Consider the following 20232-nt stretch of genomic DNA (forward strand, 5'->3'; position numbering starts at 1 on the left):
TGGGTGTCATCAGCAAACTTGCTGGAAGCACTTACCAAGGGAGAGGACAGCTTCTAGCATCGTGTTAAAATTCTATATTATAAGTGATCTATATTCAAGGCCTCTGCCAGTTCCAATCAAAAGTTAGCTGCCTTGCTGCATGCCAATTTATGACCATTTAACGCTGTAGGAAGTGAAATCAGAGAACAGTAATGATACACGCTAGTTTTAAAATCTGCAAATCAAAAGATCAAGAGAGGAAGTAAAATCTCCAAGCCTACATGCAGTGTGACAGAGGCTCCGTTGTATTACTGCCTGGTAGGTCTAATGAAGTAGTCTTCTATAGGAACTCATACTTGCAGATAAACATGACAGAAAAAAAGCTGACAAAAGAGCTTTTGAGTAGTGACTGCATAAGCATTTAGCATATTGCAATTATGAATAATGACCATTTACATTTTGTATTGAGATTTCAGTAAGTTCAGAAATGTAGGTCTTCAGCTCAACTGAATAAGACACACTGTAATAGAATTAATACTTCCTGTAAAACATTTTTGACTAAATGATAAGCTGCAGAAATAGTCTAAGACAGTTCTTGGTTTTGACATTCATATCCGACCCTTATTTTACTTTGCAATTTTTTCTTTTATTTATTGAGATGCTTGCACCCTTTCACAATTCAAAGCATTTAAAGGTTCCTTTAATGAAAGCTTCAGTGTTGCTATAAAATTCAAAGTTTTATAAAGAAATTCAAGGTAATGCTTGATAAAATTACTATTGGGAGAAAACATTTCATATTTATCTAAGCCTTTTTTCAATGTATTCTAAATTGCACTATTTTTATGCAAAAGAAAGTCAGACAGTAAAATTCTTCTGCAACAAAATGAAAGGGAAATAGGGCTATCTTAAATACTTTCCTTCTTTACAAAGAGACTAAATGCTTTTCTGCGTAACTGTAATTACTGAAAGGTGCTATATAAAACATTGGATTTTTATTCATTTGGCATTTTGGATGTGTAGATAATTAGTTTGCAGAATGTGCTAAAAGTGCTAAACCACTGTACACTATTCACAAAACATATACTGTAGCTTGAATTGGTAGGAAATGCTAGAAAAATAACATTTTCAACCAAAACTCTACTTGCAGTTTGTCCCTTCTAATTACAGTTGCTACTTAGCTTTGAAAATCTTTTTCCCTGAATTTTTTTCCTTCTAAAATGGGCATAAAAATTCAGCCACATGTCAGATTTTCCCAAATAATGTGTTCCAAGCTGAAGTCTGCAGGCATTTAAACTCTTAAATTGCCTTTTAATTTACCTAACAACTAAGTGAAACATTTTACTATGTTCTTAGGCAAACATCAGGCAACCAGTTTACACCACAAAACACAAGCAAGGCTTCATAGATACAATCTGAACAGCAATGCTACAACAACATAAGGAGAAGTGAATCAAGCAAAATACAAATGCACTTGGAAAGAGTATGTATCAGATACACTATGACTCAAATGTTGTCTAGTCCCTACATTTTATTTCGGTTTCTTGTGACTCCTATTTATATCATTCAGTTTGAACTGACAAACTCTACAGGTTACTCTAATCTCAGCTTGATAGTTGCAGGCTTCTTATCTATAATGGTCCATGACAACTGTTTTATCTCCATGAATTTGTCTAAGCTTTATCCACAAACAACTTTTTTGCATCTGTGCTTTGCAGCAAGAATTTCCACAGCTTACTTCATAACAAAGAAGCATTCCCTCTTCTTTTGAGTCTGTTCAATGAGTTTTGAACCTGTGTTCAACTCGTTGCCACCTATTTCATCTAGCAGGGCTGACAAACACTCACCCTATGGCAGCCATGGCATACTTCACAGATTTCTAGCAGAGCTTCTCCCTCAGGGCATTCTTTTCCAGGCTAAAGACTATTACTGTAAATAATTGCTTCTTTTATGAATGCTGTTTCACCATCTGGTCCTGAAAATTCATTTTATTGCTAATTTTGTCAACTTGATCACCAGTCTATTGGACACTCTTATTTGAGATTTTTTATTGGACACTTGAGATTTATTTATTTTTTTTATAACTCCCCATAAAGACGGGGGGAGACAGAAAATACAAAAACTTTTCAACTGTACCTCAATATAGTTTCAAGAAACTGTTACCTTAACTGTTGCAGCGAAGACTACAATACATCTGAAGCCACTGGCAGCCACTTCTGTAAACATTCATTTCACTTTAAGAAGTCACACGAAGATGAACATACTCAGAAACCTGACCAAATTTAAAACATGCTATGTGCATGAAATTACTCATGCGTTGTCAGGTTGATGACACAAATTAAGAACAGGTTTCTTACATTTCCATCCCATTTTTAAGGCTTCCTTAATCACAAAAGTCAGCATTCCCAACACAGATGGGCACACCCATTACTCCTCTCTTAACAGGACTGTAGAAGTATAATTACGACAGGTGAGGAAGGACATCGCTGTAAAACTGCTGGAGACCTCAGAGGTTAGATAGCAAAAGTTTCACACACTTATCTTTAAAGCTTCTTAACGCTATTTTTTTAGAACTGCCTTCGAAACAGAGTTTTATGTATCATAACTCTCCTTAAGGTTTATCAGCCATTAACCTCCTTACTTTCAAGTTATATGCCATAGGTAATTAACTTATCACTTAATTATACTAACAAAATTTATCCCCTGTAGGCATAGAAACAAGGAAGCCTGGGAAACCATCCTATGCATTCTGAGCAGACTAGCCGTCTTCTCTCAACTGTTTAAGCTTTTTTCATTATATGGCAAATATGATGTTATACAAGTTTGTTAACTGATAGTTACTGAAGTTGTTTAAAAAAATATATTAATTTTATCTTTAATGTAAGAGAATGTGCCTACTGGTAAAGTCTCTCACTCTGAGCCAGGTAATGCATTTGCACAATTCTGCATTAGGGGATGCTTAACTCCACATTTTGGAGCAAAATAACTGAAGTGCAGTATTTCCAGTTAGGAACACTATGGGCCAATTTACTCAAACAGCATCCCAGTTCCTTTACTGGGATGGATCAACAACACCAGGACTCTGATAGGTAAAATACTTGTTGCTGTGACGTAACCATTTCACTTTTCTTTGAAGTAGTAATCTACATGGATTTTTTTTTTTATATTTTTTTTTCTTACAAGGAACATACATAAGAATCATTGATGAACAGCAAATGTAAAAAGCTGGCCAAACACTTCTGAACTGATCCAACTGCATAATATCTTGTTAAGACCACATTCAGAACATGAAGTTTCACACAACAGCTGACTGAAGTAGGAAATGAGTAGGTAGCACTCATTGCGTGTATCAGGAATGTAAACAGTGGAGGATAATCAGGAATGATTTGTGGTTTGGTTGTTGCTTTTTGGTAGTGGTGGTGCTGTTGGGGCTGGTTTGGGTTTTTTTGTTGTTGTTTTTGATTGTTTCACTGGGGAATGATTTCTGCACAAGTAAACCTTGCTCCTTCTTTATTCAGGCATAGAACTCATGTGACAGCACTTGAAGTGTACAGCCCATAAACAAGTAATATTTTATAACGAAAGAGTAACATAGATATTTCATTCATGCACTTCTTGAAAACCTGATTAAATCAACATTCCTGAGTAAAAAGGCCACCCCTTTTTCCATTAAAATTTGAGAGAAAGGAAGAGAAGTTTGCATGGGTTTGAGTGTTATTTTTTGGTTTTGGTGGTTTTTTTAATTTTTTTTCTTTAACTTGGTAAAAGGGCCTAAAAGTTCAAGAATCCTGGAATATATATATATACTAACAGGTTTACACAAAAATGTCTCCAATAGTCACTTAAGAAAGCCTAAGTCACTTGCAATGCTTTTCCCAGGAGACAAGATCCTTAGTTTCAAAAGTGTATTTTCAGCTGTTCTTTGAAGCTTTTTTGAAATGCTGTAACTAAGGAGAATGATGTGTGAGTAACAACCATTTTATTACAGTCCTGAAAAATTTTATCTAGAGATTAGGAAGTTGCCCATTCTGACGACTACTTCTAAATCAGTCAGTTCCTGAACCTTTCAAAAGAAGATGTTCATGAATGAATAAGCAAACGGTAAAAATGAATTGTTTGTCATTGTTCAATAAAGCATAAAGCTTCCAGATCCAGTCTAGCAATGACCACAGATCTTTCAGTAAACTGAATATCCATGTGAAACACACATAAAATTAATGAAATCTTCTGATACCAAGTAATGACAAGGAATAATTTTGCTGGAGGTCTTCACGTTGCTTTTAAGGTTCAGGTTTTCAAAAGCATTTCTAACATTTCAAAAGCATTTTCTAACATTCTAAGGAGTAAATGATGTAAATAAGCGGAGAGTGCACAGGAAATTAAGTTCTGCCGGTAAGACCAGCATGATGATGGCTCCACACAAAAAAAAACAACCCCCCCCCAAAAAAAAAAAATAAAAAGTTTGAATGGGCAGCACCAGAAATTGACAGGCAATTCTACCAGCACTAAGGAAGACAACATCTGTGGCTGAGAAAGTATCAGTACTAATCAGAAGACTTTATGTGGAAGAAGCTGAAGATAAACACTTGATCCAAAACTTTTCTTTGTCTTTAACACTAAAGAAGCCTACAGTTTTATGACACTGCACAAGTATAACAGGAGAAAACAATCTGTCCCCTTTTCCATAGATTTCTGCTTACAATACAAACTATCTGCAAATCTATCCAACACAGATCCTCAGGCTTCTAAAAGAGTAAATTTCAACTACTACAGAAAGACAGAACACAAAAGTCCTCTTTTCAATCCCAATCTTTCCCTCACAACCCCAAAATCCTCAAATAAGCTGATCTGAAAAATGCTTTTCTACATCAGTGAATAATCCTCCTCAATCTTAAATAAATTATCTTAGCTTTAATAATGTCTTCTTACGGGAATCTTATCACTGAGTAAGGAAGAAACCTAGAATTCCATGTATTTTCATTGAGCAGGTAACCTGTTCAGTCATTTCTCTCCCGAAGACATTTTTCCGCCAAAGAGACAGACTATTCCTGATAAAAATATAAGTCAGTCTGTGAAAAGCTGTTTCACATTTAGAGGCAAAACTATAAAAATACCAGCAATATGCTCATAAAGCCTGCTAGAAAAGACCAGTATGATAACTTTGCAAACCCAGCTCCAGAACTAAGCAACAAGCTGTAGGTTTTTGAGGTAATCAAGTTAGAAACTTTAAGATATTCTATACATAAAAAACTGGCTGCTGTGGGGAGGAAAAAAAAAGAGGGGAAAAAAAAAAAAACCCTCTTCTTGTGGTTATCTCTTTGTGGAAAAGTACTAAAGGATGATATTTGCCCAGTACTAAATCCCTGAATGGAACCTCAATTGGGCCGATAATGTAATCCTTGTGCTCTTGCTTTTACATTTCCTCTTCTATAGCACAGCAGAGGTACAGGTAACTAAATAGAAGTAATCTATTTTTATCACTGAAGGAAAAGACAGCTTTAAAAAACACTCAGAAGAAAGAACGGTTTAGACTACAGGAGGAGATAAGTTACCAGTTGCTGATGACAAGCCTTGCTGCTGTTAGACTGAATTAGTCTCAATAGGAGGCTTCATGAAACTAAGGGAAACAGAACTCAGGAAAAAAGGCACTAAGTGTTTCAAAAGACTTATTCCCCCATCAGATAAACACAAAACCAAAAACCCCTCTAGGAGAACATGCAAAAAGTTTTCTTTTTTCCTCCTGCACTTAGAGCTAAAGAAAGAATAGAACAGCAGAATAGTCACAGCATTCAAAAGGTACTGCTTTAAAAGACCAGAGAAATGGCAAAGGCAAGACTTTCTTTATACCTTCTGCTGTTTTGATCTGGGAGAAAGATGAAGGCTTTGATATTTAGAGAAGGACCAACAGCTGAGACCTGAGCACTAGCTCAGTAACGATCGGCTATTGAGAAATATTGCAGCACCAAACTGTCAGCCATTTTCTTCAATAGGACCAACATATATGTATGCCCTGAACCTTCCTTTCTTTATTCCCTAAACTAGAACAGTAGCTTCCATTTGTCACTTCAACTTATGCATTTATATGTATACAAAATATTTGTATGTATATGGTATATCTCAATCCAACTGCCCTGTCACATGTCATAGGAATAAGCTGTAGGAATCTTAGCTACTTAGTTAAAAAAAAAAACAAAAACAAACAAACAACAAAACAACAAACAAACAACAACAAAACCCCAAACCCAGTAATACATTTTAGCTTGTCTCTATTAGCATTAGTTATACAACTTTTGCATATTTTCAAGGTTGTTGAAATACTTGGACTTATTTTTGTAATATAAATCAACTATAACCCACTGAGAACTGCAAGTTGACAGCTATCACATTCTTAGAAAAGAGACAAGTAGTGTTCAGCCTTTTCTGGTTCTAATTCTTTCCCAGGTCAGCCTACCCCACTCCTGCTGTGACAGCAAAAAGAACAAGTTCTAGATGAGAAAATAGAGACTTGTGACACTCGCTTTCCTCCCATTTTCTCTCCTGTATTTTCCCCTTCTCTTTGAGGTAGTATTCAGCTCTATATTACTTTCAATTCTTTTATTTCTGAAAGGTTTTAATCCTGCTGCATACAGAGGTTTCTGAACTACTGCATTTTATCACCTCTATATAACGGAAGAAAGTCATTAAGCAGAAGCATTATCAAGTCTGCTTTAGATATTAGGGAAAAAAAAAAGGCAGACTGAAAATTCACTGAATTCTGTTACAGAGGCTCACTAGAACAAGCAAAGTTGAATAGCCACATTATTAAAAGATTATAAATGCAAGTTCACACATTGCAGACATCCGTCCTTCATCTCACTGAAAGCTCATATCTTAGAAATGTGGGGTTCTACATCAATTGAACCTCTGTGTCAGACTCAATGGCAGTTTTGTGATGCAGACAAATAGCTATTTGAAACTGGTGAGACAGCCAATGTTTTTAACCTGAGGCAAACTTGTATTGTAGTGACAGAAACAAGGCTACTAATGAACTCACCAATATTTAACTATTCCTGTTGGGCCTCCAATCGGTCAAATTTCACAAGTCTATCACTGTATTTCCCAGGGCAAGAAAATGAAATGGGAACCATTTTCATTAGGAAAAGGTTAAAGCTCTTCCTATTTAGAGGAGAGAACTGGGACTCAGCTTATACTGAAGATGCATTGTTTGACAAGCACAGTACACAGCCTAGTAGGCAACACTTAAAAGCAGCCTCAAATCTGTATTTTTGTAACTCGGTCTCTTGATGTCTTTCCAGAACAGAAAAATTCACATTCTATACTGCTCTCTACAGTGCCATATGGGCAAAACATTACAAAACGAGAGACTAGTCTTTATACTTGAAATGTTTCTAACTGAATTCTAGCTCAAGATTCTAGGAGAGCAAAAAAGTGGTCAGTACTTGCTATAGCAAATACAGACACACTTTCCAGCTTAGAGAAGCAGAAAGTGAGATCTTTGCATCAATGCAGGCAAGTGACAGCATCAGCCATCAGAAAACTTTTACTGAACACAGCCACATCACATACCTGTGTTTGCATTAGGAATAAAAGTGAAAATGATAATAAATGTGCTGTATGGAAATTCAGCTTTTCTTTGGAGTTACAGTATGGATCATAACTCTAAAGTTTGTTTCCAATTTCCCTCTCTCTCTTTGCAGCAGCCAGTCCTTAACAGTACAGTTACCAGAGCACAATGGTAATAGAAATCTGTGCAGAGATAGCAAAGTTAGAGGAAAAAAAATGAATACAGATACATAGGAGATTCTCTATTTTAGTTCAATGCTGTCTTAGAAACCACCAGTACCTGCTTGGCTGCCTTTTCTTCCCTTGCACTGTGACCATGTTTACACCAGGAAGAGGAAGACATAATAGAACTGCAAGCCAAACACAGCACTATACCAGCTACTCGGAAGAAAAATAACTATCTCAGCCAAAACCAGGACACCTATTAAATGCTGCTCCAACTACTTAGCAACAGTCCTTTCAAGGACTCTTGAGACCTTCAGAAACATCTATCCCTCCTCCAACACCACAGGTTAGCAGCTCTAAAGAAGTCACCAGTTGGAAAGCTCAATCACACTTCACTGTTGGAACAAAAAGCCCCTTTCACAGCTACTTCCTCCTTAACATCTTTCTGTCTAAAAAGTTTGTTCTATGCCTGACACTGAAGCTGACAACTCCCTGAAGGGCTTTTACCTTCCTACTCTCAACAGTAACTGAAGTTAGTGTTATTATTCCCACTTTACAAATGGAGAGCAGGTCAGAAAACAAGTCACAAGTCTAAAGCAAACCACATGAAATCAATTACTTTTCAGTCCTGCACATTGTCATTTGGATGACGCTTTAGATCTCTTGCTATTTGAAATTCCAACTAAAAACTGAAATTTTAATAGTGTTGTTTCAGACACCAGGACAGTAATGCATTTCAATTTGTTTCCGTGTCTATTACCCTTGTGTGCTTGTGAGTGTCAGCTAAGTTTAGTAACTAATTAGACTGGAGTCACTATTCCATTAGAGGTCTGGATCAGTAATTCACCAAGCAGGAAACAAAACATCTCTTGTTGAAATAACTGTAGCTTTATTTGAGGAATTTTTTACTTTATTTTTTTCTTTTAAGAGTTTATAGAGGAAGAAGTCATCCAGTAGCTATACAAACCTCACTGTGTGCTTCCATTTTAGAAGCTACAAAGTAAGTCATGCTCAAATCAACTGAAACCTCTGGCTGACATAAATATTTTAAATCAGCTGAGCTTTGACACTGGGGAATAGTCTATCAAAGATCTTCCTGAACATAATTATTTTTCCATAGCTTATTTTTTTCTTTATTTTGAAATGGAACCGTTTCAATACAAACTACTTTTCACTGCTCTCAACAAAGCAGCTAAACAGCTGCAAAAACACTCCTTCAACAAAGAACAACTGAGTAAGGTAATTACCAAGGAAGACGCAAGCGGTAACAGAAAAGATTTGATGCCGCTGTGAAAAGGGCAGTTTATTGATATAGTATAAAGAATCTTATAATACCAAGAAAGGTATTATAAGACCACAAGGGCCCAGGGTTTCCTCAGATATATGTATATAAACTAGTGCTATTCTGCTATTGCAGAAGATGTTACAACTATGGGTGAGTGATAAACAAAAGTATCAATACCTTTGAAAAAGAGAAGTGTTGCTACCAAGAAGGAAACAGCTACCTTGGAAAGATTACAGTTACTATAAAACCGTTGTAAGAAGTACATACCCACTGCAGGTGTTAGAAACTGCAAAGCAAAAGCAAGATGAGGTCCGTGTGGAATCCCTGGCAGAATCTGATCTGGTACCAAAGTACTTTAGTACTTTTGGAATTTTAAAATCAATCAAACTCTACAGGCAGTAAGAGGTACAGCTTCGAAATTTCCACAAATACTCAGAATCTCACAACTGTCTGACAAAATGCACACAAATCCCAGAAGAAAATAATACACCTCTGCCTCAACAAAGGGGAAAGCCCTAGATTTTCAGTCTTGTGCACTGTCCTAGGATGGTCAATGAGAAACAGCTGAAGAAACAGGACACTGTTGTAGCACTGTTCTCCCGGCTTTGCAAGGCTCCCCAGCTTGCTAGATAATGAAATTGGAGCAACAAACAGAAATCAGTGTACCTGGCCCTTACCCTGCTTCATAACAAGACAGAGCATGTCAATCCCCTTCCACACAAGTGTGTACTTTCATGTATCTTCACCAACCTTTGCAAAAAAAGTTAAAGGGTCAATGTTTAGAGTCACTCTTGACTCAAACACCTTTCGCTGACCATATAATTGTTTATGCTGTGCTGGTATTGGGATTCACTGGGATATTTAACAGGCTTGTAAGTACTGCTGAAAGAGAAGACTTCAATAATAAACCTGTACTCAGATGAGTTTTACCCAAGAGCGATACAATGACCTTGTACATCAGCCAGAAGTAAAATTTCAGGTCACTTAGCATTCCCACAGTCTTCCCAAACTTTCATTTCCCTTGTTCCATCCTCTTGGTCTTCTAACCTCTTTCAGTGTATCTATTTGCTACCTGCATAAGAGTTCAGCAACTACTAGGGGAGGAAGACAGGGTTGGGAGGAAAAGCAATTTTGCCACAGGAGTAAATAATCCCACAAGTCTTGTACGTGTATGCGTCAGAGTCTTTGAGGCTTGTTAAGGGGCAAGGGATGGAGAACACATTTATGTAAAAGTTGTATGTCCAGCTTCAGACAAAGAAAACAAAAATAGTCACCTTTGGCTTACTTTGGGATTTGCTTTCCTAACCAAACCTGAATATAAAAACTACTGCAGTTGCCAAGTTCAACTGCAAAACTAGTCACCACCTAACCACCCCTCACCAACACTGGCTCCCTGTCCCCAAAGACTACCAAAAAAAAACCAGCCTGGGCGTGGGGCGAGAGTAAGCACAAAAATCACTAGAGTTCTGTTGGCCTATCTACATTAATAAAGCATAGCAGGATGGAGAAACGTTGCATCTATAACCTTCAAACACTGTACTACTTCCTACTCTATAATACTACCCTTCCTGCTTTAGCATTCTCATCTTAGTTGTAGTACTACATACTTCCAAGGTTCACTTATCCTTCCCCCCTCCCCCACCAATGAAACAGAGAACAATAAACATGACTATGAAGGCTATAACTACAAAAAGTAAAAGGAATTTGTGTTGAACTATAAAGAAACATTTTTTTTACATACCTTGAATTGAACAAGTTTGAATTATCTAAGAATACATGTCAGAAAAAATACTGTATGAAAAAAAGGGTATTATGCAAGCAAGCACTCCTGTAGCATGCAGTGAGATGGTTGACTTGGGAGGCTAATGAATTAGTATAAGCAATTTAGATCTAATTTAATTTAACAATGTACAGCATTTGTGCATTGCAAGGCAACAGATAGTAATTTGTTTCTTCATTAAATCAAAGACAAAATTGCTGATTACCCTTCCATGAATTATTTTATTGAAGAGGATAGCAAACAAATTTTATATTTAGTCATAAAAGTTCATGGCTAGTCTCCAAACAACCAAATGTAACCAGTGAGGGATACCAGTGAACATAGTAGAGGCCAGCTGTGGTTTAAGACAGCACATTATTCAGCCAAACCAGACTCTCACATTCTAACAGTTAGTGAACATGTGTTTATACAGAACATTAATACAGCATTTTACATTTACTTTTAATTTCCACAAAGCATATCTAAACATCACAATTTACTATTTGCAATCGTTAAATGTGTTAACATTATACATTTGGAATGCTGAGCATTTGGTACTAAAATGATTAAACCCCCCTCTATTTTACAGATGAATTTTTTTGACTTGCCTCAAAAGTGTTACCAGTGATATCAAATTCTGGTGGAACAAAGGCACCCTCTGGATCATCTGAAAGCAAAAGGAAATATGTCAGATTAGAAATCAATAGTCTTGTTTGTTTAAAAAATAAGCAAATTTGATCATACAAATTTAATTATATTCTCAGATCTGACACAAAGTATGCGTATAGCAGTATTTTGCTTCACTCACCTGATACACAAATAACTTATTATCCATGATTCTAGTACTGTAAGTAAAATAAAGTGCTATTTTCAAACTTCCTGTAACAAAATACCATACTTTTCCTACTAAGAAACAAAACACCCCAAAAGAAACACATTTACCACACCTAACCACTTCTTGCCTTCAGACATTTATGTTTAGACCAAGTTATCACCTAAGCTAGTGCAGCTCAGCTGTGGCTTGCAGACTTTATTTGATTAATGGGACATTGCCATTCACTATTTTCCACTGCAGACTTAGGTGATAAGGGTTCAAGCACAAAACCAACCTGAACAGCTAATTACCTCTTCATCAACCAACTAGCTTAGAACCTTGGCCCTTTTGCTTAGTTTGTTTTAATCATGGTAAAAGTTGAGGAAACACATTCCCCACCTGTGTGCTGTTAGCAGGGAACTGAGCTACTGCAGTAATTACTCCTGAATAAAGAGGTGCAAGAAAGAAAGGAACATCTTAAGAGAGATCAATGTTATTGCAGCATCTAACCAGGCATATATTATCACACTGCACTGAAGTCATATGGACCCACTAAACAACATCAGGGGATTAAAAAAAAAAAAAGTGCCAGACTAAACTCCTACTTTTCACTTACATATTCAGCTCATCTAGTCTACCATTCTGTGAAGCCAATGGATGATTGAGACAACTTACAAGCAAGACTGCAAGTTTCCCTTCTCAAAAGAGAAGGAAAAAAAAAGGTATGCTCACAGGTGTAGTATACTCACCACAGTTTTAGGTCCAATGAAGCTTTTGTGCCTGTATTTTAGAAGTGAAATGCAAAGCTCTTTTACTGTGAGGATACTAAACTCACTTGGCAAGTCGTCTTTTTTTTTTTTTTTTTTTTTTTTTTTTTACATATTCATATATTGCAGCTACCTGGCATGGCTGACTATCCATGTGCCACTAACTGATTTAGTTTCTTACTATGCTCCTAAATCTACTTTCTCACTGAAAAAGAGCACCCCTCATTTTTTTTTTCTGATATTTGGGGAGGCAGAAGAGTAAGATAACTAATGGACAGAAAATGTTTTGTCCTCTCTTCTCCCCTCCAGACTATTGCTCCTTCTTTTCATCTCCCCCACTACCTTTTCCCTTTCTTTCCATAGAATACTTTAAAGATTGTACAAGCATATAGCTTTTGGTCACTAGTAAAGCTTGCTGTATTCTTTTAATATCATGTTTACAATGGAAATCTTTCTGATCTGAAGAGACAAGATATCGGAGCCCTTGGCAGAACACCCTATTGAATGTTTGTCACTGTAGCACCACAGAACCCACAGGAAGCAGAACTTTCTCCTAAAGAGAGGTGACAGGCTGTTCATTTTCTCTCACTGGCAAGCAAATCCAGAGGTTATTTTCTTCAGGAAGAATAAATCCATAGATAACTATAGGGAAGCAAAAAGGACAACCTCCCCAAGTATCTATGTAGCAAACTTTATTTTAAGCAAATAGGAATAAGATTTGTGGGAAAGGGGAAGAAAAAGAGTCGGACACAGTGGAGCATGCATGTGGGAAGCAGAATATATACATAACTTCTTGCAGTCCTAGGAAAAACACAACTTTCTTTAAAGAGAACTAATGAAAATTCCCTCCCTCAGAAACAAACATGACTTCAGGGAACTAAATCTTTGTCCATTTGCTTTGCACTGGAATTTGTTACCCCACATTTCAAGCACTTGAATACAGCAAATACATGGATCAATTGTTTGCCAGCTATTCAATTAGACTAAAGCATTTAAGAAGAAATTGATTTTTTCTTTCCTAGTAGCAATTTTTCATCCACCAGATTTATTCTCTTCACCAAGTCTTTCATATACCCTTATGAATACAAGGCTGTTTTAAATTTTTTTAACTTCAAGTTATGACAAGCTCATGGAAATAAAGGAAATTGATTCCACATTACCCTATTAACACGGGCCTAAAAGCTGACTCACATATTTGGGAAATTTAAGCACAAAACTAACATAACAACAATTATAAAGACATTTTCATCTTTATTACTTATATTTTATGATGTTACATGCTTATTTAATATACTATCTTTAATTCTAAACACGGCAGCAAATATTAATTTGTTGCAAAGTTAGTTTACCCCATTTTTTCTAACTACTGTCATGTAGATTTCAACTGAAAGAATAAACACTTATTCTCACAGAGATTTAAAACTAAATTAGGTTAAACAAAACATAATAACCTGAGCAGTGTGTATACAGACCAGAACAGTTCTTCTAGTTACAACCTGACAAAATTTTAACAAGGACTACAGAGCAAGAGCTGGGGTTTCTCATTTTGTTTTGTAATATTCCTAACAAGCTCAAGACCCATCATTTTGAGATGGGTCATGTGAAAGGGGAACAGTGACGATGACATGCTTTTATGTCTGTCCTGAAATCAGAAGTCATCTTTTTAAGTTAAGCATCCCCCCATTCATCTACTACAATATCTGAAGATTTCATATGCTACTACATACTGGGTTTTAGCATATTAAAATTCATTTCTCAGTCAGTCATCATACTTGCCTATTCTAAAAACCATGACTTAAAATAAATCCAAAAAATCCTTATTCAAGAGAGCTTTTCCTTTCTAACAGTGAATATTGCACCAGAATTGCCCCATTCTCTGTGGCAACAATCATAAAGATACACTGAATGTCAGATTTCTCTAGAAATAGCACATATCCATGAAATGAGAAGAAATGGAAGAGCCCAAGAATATGCTTTACACAGGTAAAGACTTGTGCACACAGATACACAAATATATACTCTACAGTGTTTAAAATGGATATAAATCACATTCTCCTGTTTAAGTCTTAAAATCACTAGAACGAATCTTCTAAGAAAACCCATAAAAGCCTTTGATCACCAATCACAAAACTGATCATGCAGTTTCATATGGACCTATACTCACCCATTCCTAAACAAGTTTTTGTTTTCTCTTTATCTTATCTACAAGTCTTAAGAATAGAATATAATCCTTTCCTACAGTCTCTCACTATGAGTTTCCATAGTTCGAGAAACAAATGGCCTGGAAACACAAATACTTACCACTGAGCTGTTCCATGAAGCATACATTGCCATTGGTGTTAAAAGCCAAAGTATCAGGGGTAATGCACAGTGTCTGGAAGATTGCAGAATGGGCAATACTCTTCAGAGAATGGCAACACTCCAGGCAAATTGCCCAGATATCTTGCTCAGTAAGACAGCTATCCCGCAGCGACAAAATATCAGCAAGGGACACATTCTCCTGCCAAGATATGAATTAATAAATTACCCTGGATTTCATGACACTACTTTGTGTATCATAGATTACATTTGACACAATTGGCTCAGAGTAATCTTTCCAGCAAGTTCTCAAACTTTCTAGGACTAACACCCCAAGGAACACCAAGTGCATGACTTTGCTCTTAACACAGAGTCTCTCAAGAAGCAGTTAGCCTGAACAAAGGTATTGCAGTATGTTAACATTCTTAAAAAAAACCCAAAACAAAATAAAAATTACTTACTATGGGAGCTATGTGAGTTACATAAACACTGCATCAAAGTCAGGGAGGTAAAAACAGAGAGACTAAGTTAAAACATTTTGTTTAACCCATGTCTCACTAAAGTTCTCCCAGGAGTCTTCGGATAAACTATTTAAAAATTCTCTTCACTGCAGTTTTCCCTACCATCTGTGATCTGGGAAGCAGTACCCTTTAAATTAGCCTGCCTTAAGAATGATGCTCTTGTGAAGTTTAGTTGTATAGACTATTTAATAAACACTCAAAAGGCAAGCAAATCATAGGAAAAGTGTTCTTACACTTTGACTGAAAACCAAACACTTTGGTTGTTCTAGGCCTCCCCATTATACTCAGAGCTCTCAGTGATCAAAATAGCTCATGGACTTCATTTCTAAGTTACTGTCCTAAATTATAAGCCAACTTCCGTTGGCCCCGCTATCAGAATAAGGCTGTGAAGAGTCGATTTAAAAAAAAAAAATAAAATGTGGCTACAATGTGGCTTTCCTAGGCAAGATATTCAGAAACAATGCTTAGCTCAAAGCAAGCAAGCCTTTTTATGTACAGTTTTTAAAATTCAAAAGTAATACAGTACCCACAGATACAGAGTAAAGCTTTCATGAACATAAAGGAATGACAAAATCATACAAACAAAACATCAATCCCACCGTAAGGAGAAATACACTAACAAAAATGGAAGTGTCTACAGAAGTTACTTTACATCAAACTATACCACTATGAATCACACATAATATTTTCTCATTTACATGCAGTAATTAAGACTAAAAATCTATGTTCCTGAATTATATTAATTATACCTTGAATTGAAGATACAGCTCTATATTACTTAAAGTATGAGATAGTCAGCAAAACAGAATGTGAGGTATCTTAAAGTTCAGAAAACCATGGTGGCTTAAACTTTTAATTCATTGGAAAATAGAGTTTAAACTTTCTTTTCATACCTCAGTCCTTGTGAGCATAAATGATATTTGGATTACCATTTACAGAAAGGTTAACAGTTTGTGAACATGTTTTTTCAGAGAATCAAGTATTGCACTCATAATAGCCTTCAAACACAGAATCACCTTCAGTTCAAAAATTTATTTTGCTTTTTAGTCTGAAGCAGAATGCTTAATAAATGAGGAAAAAAACCCACAACTCCAAATAAACAAAAAATAACCGAACAAAACCACTCTCAAACAAACAAACCAATCCAGGTGGGAAATAAGGCACGCTTACTATTAATTGGGAAACTTATAGAATCATAGAATGGTTAGGGTTGGAAAGGACCTCAAGATCATCTAGTTCCAACCCCCCTGCCATGGACAGGGACACCTCGCACTAAACCATCCCACACAAGGCATCATCCAACCTGGCCTTGAACACTGCCAGGGATGGAGCACTCACAACCTCCCTGGGCAACCTATTCCAGTGTCTCACCACCCTAACGGGAAAGAATTTCCTCCTTATATCCAATCTAAACTTCCCCTGTTTAAGTTTTAACCCATTACCCCTTGTCCTGTCACTACAGTCCCTGACAAAGAGTCCCTCCCCAGCATCCCTTAACTTCTTACTTAACTTAAGTAAGAACTTAACTTCTACTATCAATATTCTAATATTCATCAGCCTAGAGATGGGTTGATTTACTAATGGCAGCATTACTACGGTGCTTTCTAGCACTCATCACGAACCCTGGCCTCATTGAATTTAGTCCTACATAATAATGAACAGCAAAAGCCCTTACAGTTCAGGTACACAAGACAAAAGATCTGTTTTTTTGTGCTGTGCCTAGCACCATATGTGTAATGGTGCCATCATGTTTTGAGGGTGAATGAAGAGGGTTTGCATATCTTTATGGTGAACTTCTTCCAAGCATAAAGGGCAGCACAGTGATTCCTGCACCTGAAAACATTAACATATGAAAAGGAGCTGGACCACAAGCCATTAGATTTTGAAGCTGACCAAACTGATAGGTAGGATGAGGATAGGCTTGGAAAGGAAACGACAAACTGATAATTCTATGACAAGAAAAAGTATTAAAAAGAAAAAAGTAATAGAAATTCTATGATCAAAGCAATGAACCTGTAATTATTTTTATTTTAAACTCTCACAGGATCAACCTTTAAGACAGCCTTAATATCAAATTCCAGTCACAACCAGAACTTGATAGAATTTACGACAAGCTTTGAGGCTGAGCTCTACAAGAGGATATTAGTCATTAGTAGTGATATCTACAGTATAAACCTACAAAAAACCTCTGTTTGTGGTTATTTAGGGAGTAAACAAAAGATAATAATGAACTCATGTCAGATAAACTTATCTTCCTTTTGGGTGATGGGGCAGTTAGGCGATACACAAAAAAAACAAACAAAACCAAAAAACCCAACCTCACAACAAAGCAAAAAGGAAGGGGAAAAAAGGGGGAATTAAAAAAAAAAAAAAAAAAAAAAGCCTATGAAAGAATGTTCAGTAGCTTCAATCAGCAGTAGATGTCTAGGTAAAGATTAAAAAAACAGCAAAACACCACTACCACAACCATACTGCAAGCCTTCCTCTTTTCAGTGCTCCAAGATGTGAAGGTATTTCTTCACAGAAACCACGTATTTCTCCACAGAAACCATGTATTTCTCCAAATATTACACTATCTTGACCCAAGTTACTAAAACTGCCGTTGCCACAAAGCAAGGCCTTTGTAGAGAATGAAGCACTGAAAACACAGAGACATGTAGTGGACTAGTTTGCATCCCCAAAGCCATACAGAAACAAAGTTTTCACTGTAGGGGAGATAAAAAAAGAAAAGAAGAAGTCCTTTTAAGACTACAGCACAGAAGGTTCTGGCAAGCTGAAGCTTCTGGCAAGGCATGACTTCTATACGTGGACCGGTGAAAGTTGGTCCACCTGAATTACAGGAAAACTCGACTGTCTTATGTAACACAGATGCAGATGCCTTTTTCCCCCATCTCATTATCGGTGCAATACAGTTGTAAAAGCAATTACTGTTTAATAACTACAAAAAAGTGAACAGGTCAGACAATCATGCTTTAATTATTCACTTTAGTTCTCATTTTATTCTTGTATTTTCTTCAGAAAATCTAAAACAGTGCAGTAGCATATGATTAGTCAGAAGAAGAGAGAGCAGGAAGAGAAAAGAAATGAATAGGCCACAGGCAACTTCTCAAAAAACTTAAAATTAAATATTAAGGAGTGTGAGACAAAGAAAGTCCTAGTAAAGAGAGGCATCTGAAACACACCCATATCCTTTGCATTTCCTACTTTTCAGCTCAGGCAGCTTTTTGATTCACATATTGGCTTCTGTAAACCACATACATTACAACCCAACCTCATTCCTTATACAGGTCCAGTGATGAAAATCACAGGCTCCACTAAATGACTAAGCATTCACAGTTTTCTGGCACCTAAGCCTTTTTGCCAATTCACACAAACTTGAAAACAATCTGTTCCAAAAATCATGGAAAATGTGTCAAACAAATATTAACCATTCATTAAATTCCTCACATTTTAAGAAAAAACACTGGGTTGCCTGGGTAAGCCCACCAAATACACTTCAAAGCAGCCCTTTTAACTTCTCTAGCTGCCAGGTAACAGGTCATGCTCATTCTCTCAACAAGACGATGGAAAATATTCATGTACCTGGAATAACTAAATTGAAAGGACTGCTAAGAATCCATAATCAAAGCATATATTTAGCAAGTGAGAAAAATGGGCTCAGGCCTTTCTCACACAGAAGAGTTGACCTTCAGTTTTCTCACACCCTGAAGAAACACTGTAAGAGACTTTTAGTTTTAAAACTCATTTTTAAGTCCTGATTGAGTTTGGGTTCTTGACACAGCAAATGAGAAAGTCTGCAAGATCTAATTTGGGGAACAAGTGGCTCATATATGGTTTACCAAATTTCCACTTAAAAAAAAACCAAAGCAAACAACCAACTTAAAACTAACAACGCATTCCGCCCAAACATTCAACAAGGGGCTAAGGAACACAGTTCATGTGGAAAGATACAAAGATGAGCAAGAGCAATAAAAACCAAGTGCAAAACCATGCACAAAACCAGAAAAATGTGATGGCAGAACTGGGTTTAGCTACAGGTTATTTCAGGTTATTTAGCATAGCAACTGAACAAACAGCAACAAGGCAGGAGGAGATGAGTGTACAAAAATCTGGTTTGTAGCTACAGGAAACACTTTTGCTTGTAATAAGAAATTTCCCTGTATCAGGTGCGACAAGGACACTCACACCCCGACCGCAGCATTAACCCACTGCTGCCATGGGAGTTACGAGGCACCCTGCACTCTCCACACTCTGCTGTTGTGTGGAGAAAGTGCACGGGGACAGACTAAGCCCAACTTGGTCGCCAGAATCACCAGGCAGAAGCACGTGAGGAACACACCGTGAACCCGAAAAGGACAGTTTTGCGGCAGCGGCCTGGCCGCTCCCGGCGGGCCGGGTGACCCCCAAGCTCCGGCCGGCGCCGGGGCCCGCGGAGCTGACCCCACGGCGGGGGCAAGAGGAACGAGGCGCCAGCGGGAGTAGTGGCATGTCATCTACCCCTGAGGCCGCCTCATCACAGGTGAGTGCAAGGGCGGCGGGGGCTCCGTCCCCGCACCTGCCTCACTCACCTCATCCTCCAGCAGCGTCGGTAGAGGCTCGAAGTCATAGCAGTTCACCTCCTCCTCCTCATAAAACACGTCCTCTGCGGCGCCAACAGCCTCCATTCTGCCCGGCGAGGGAGCAGGGGCTTCACCTCCGCAGCCTCTCCACACGCCCGGAGCACGGCCCTCGGCCCCCGCCACGGCTCATCCCCACACCCGCCTGCGGGCTGCCCCCGGCGGCGACCCCCACAGAGCCGGGCTCGCGCACCCGCCCTGCTTTAACCCCTTCCCCTCCCGGCGGGGGCCGGCCGCGGGGAGGCCCTTGCCTCTCCCGGCGGCCACCGCCGCCGCCCGCTCAAGCCCTCGGCTGGGGCAGCGCTGCCATGGCAACACAGCCCGCCACCGCCTCGCCCTCTCGGCGCGGCCTCACTGCGGCGGCGCTCGCCCCGAGAGCCACAGGGCGCGAACCCCGTCCTCCCCGCTGGTGGATGAACTCCCGGCACTGAGGACGTGGCGTGGCGGTGGGCCCTGAGGGGCGGTGTG

At 38.1% G+C, this 20232-nt stretch overlaps 1 protein-coding gene across 1 annotated transcript in view; it reads right to left on the bottom strand.

Annotated features, from left to right (window-relative positions):
* The window catches only part of KNDC1 (kinase non-catalytic C-lobe domain containing 1), a 65328-nt gene extending 45413 nt beyond the window's left edge, over positions 1-19915 (bottom strand). Inside the window, exons 1-3 of the mRNA XM_065671984.1 lie at positions 19717-19915; positions 14631-14829; positions 11357-11415 (exon numbers count right to left, since the gene is read on the bottom strand). Of these exons, the coding sequence (XP_065528056.1) occupies positions 11357-11415; positions 14631-14829; positions 19717-19812 (354 nt within the window). The 5' untranslated portion in view covers positions 19813-19915. The remainder of the gene's footprint in view (positions 1-11356; positions 11416-14630; positions 14830-19716) is intronic.
* Positions 19916-20232: the final 317 nt, after the last annotated feature.

The sequence above is a fragment of the Lathamus discolor genome, chromosome 3, assembly GCF_037157495.1.
Source record: "Lathamus discolor isolate bLatDis1 chromosome 3, bLatDis1.hap1, whole genome shotgun sequence".
In the NCBI taxonomy this organism is placed as follows: domain Eukaryota; kingdom Metazoa; phylum Chordata; class Aves; order Psittaciformes; family Psittacidae; genus Lathamus; species Lathamus discolor.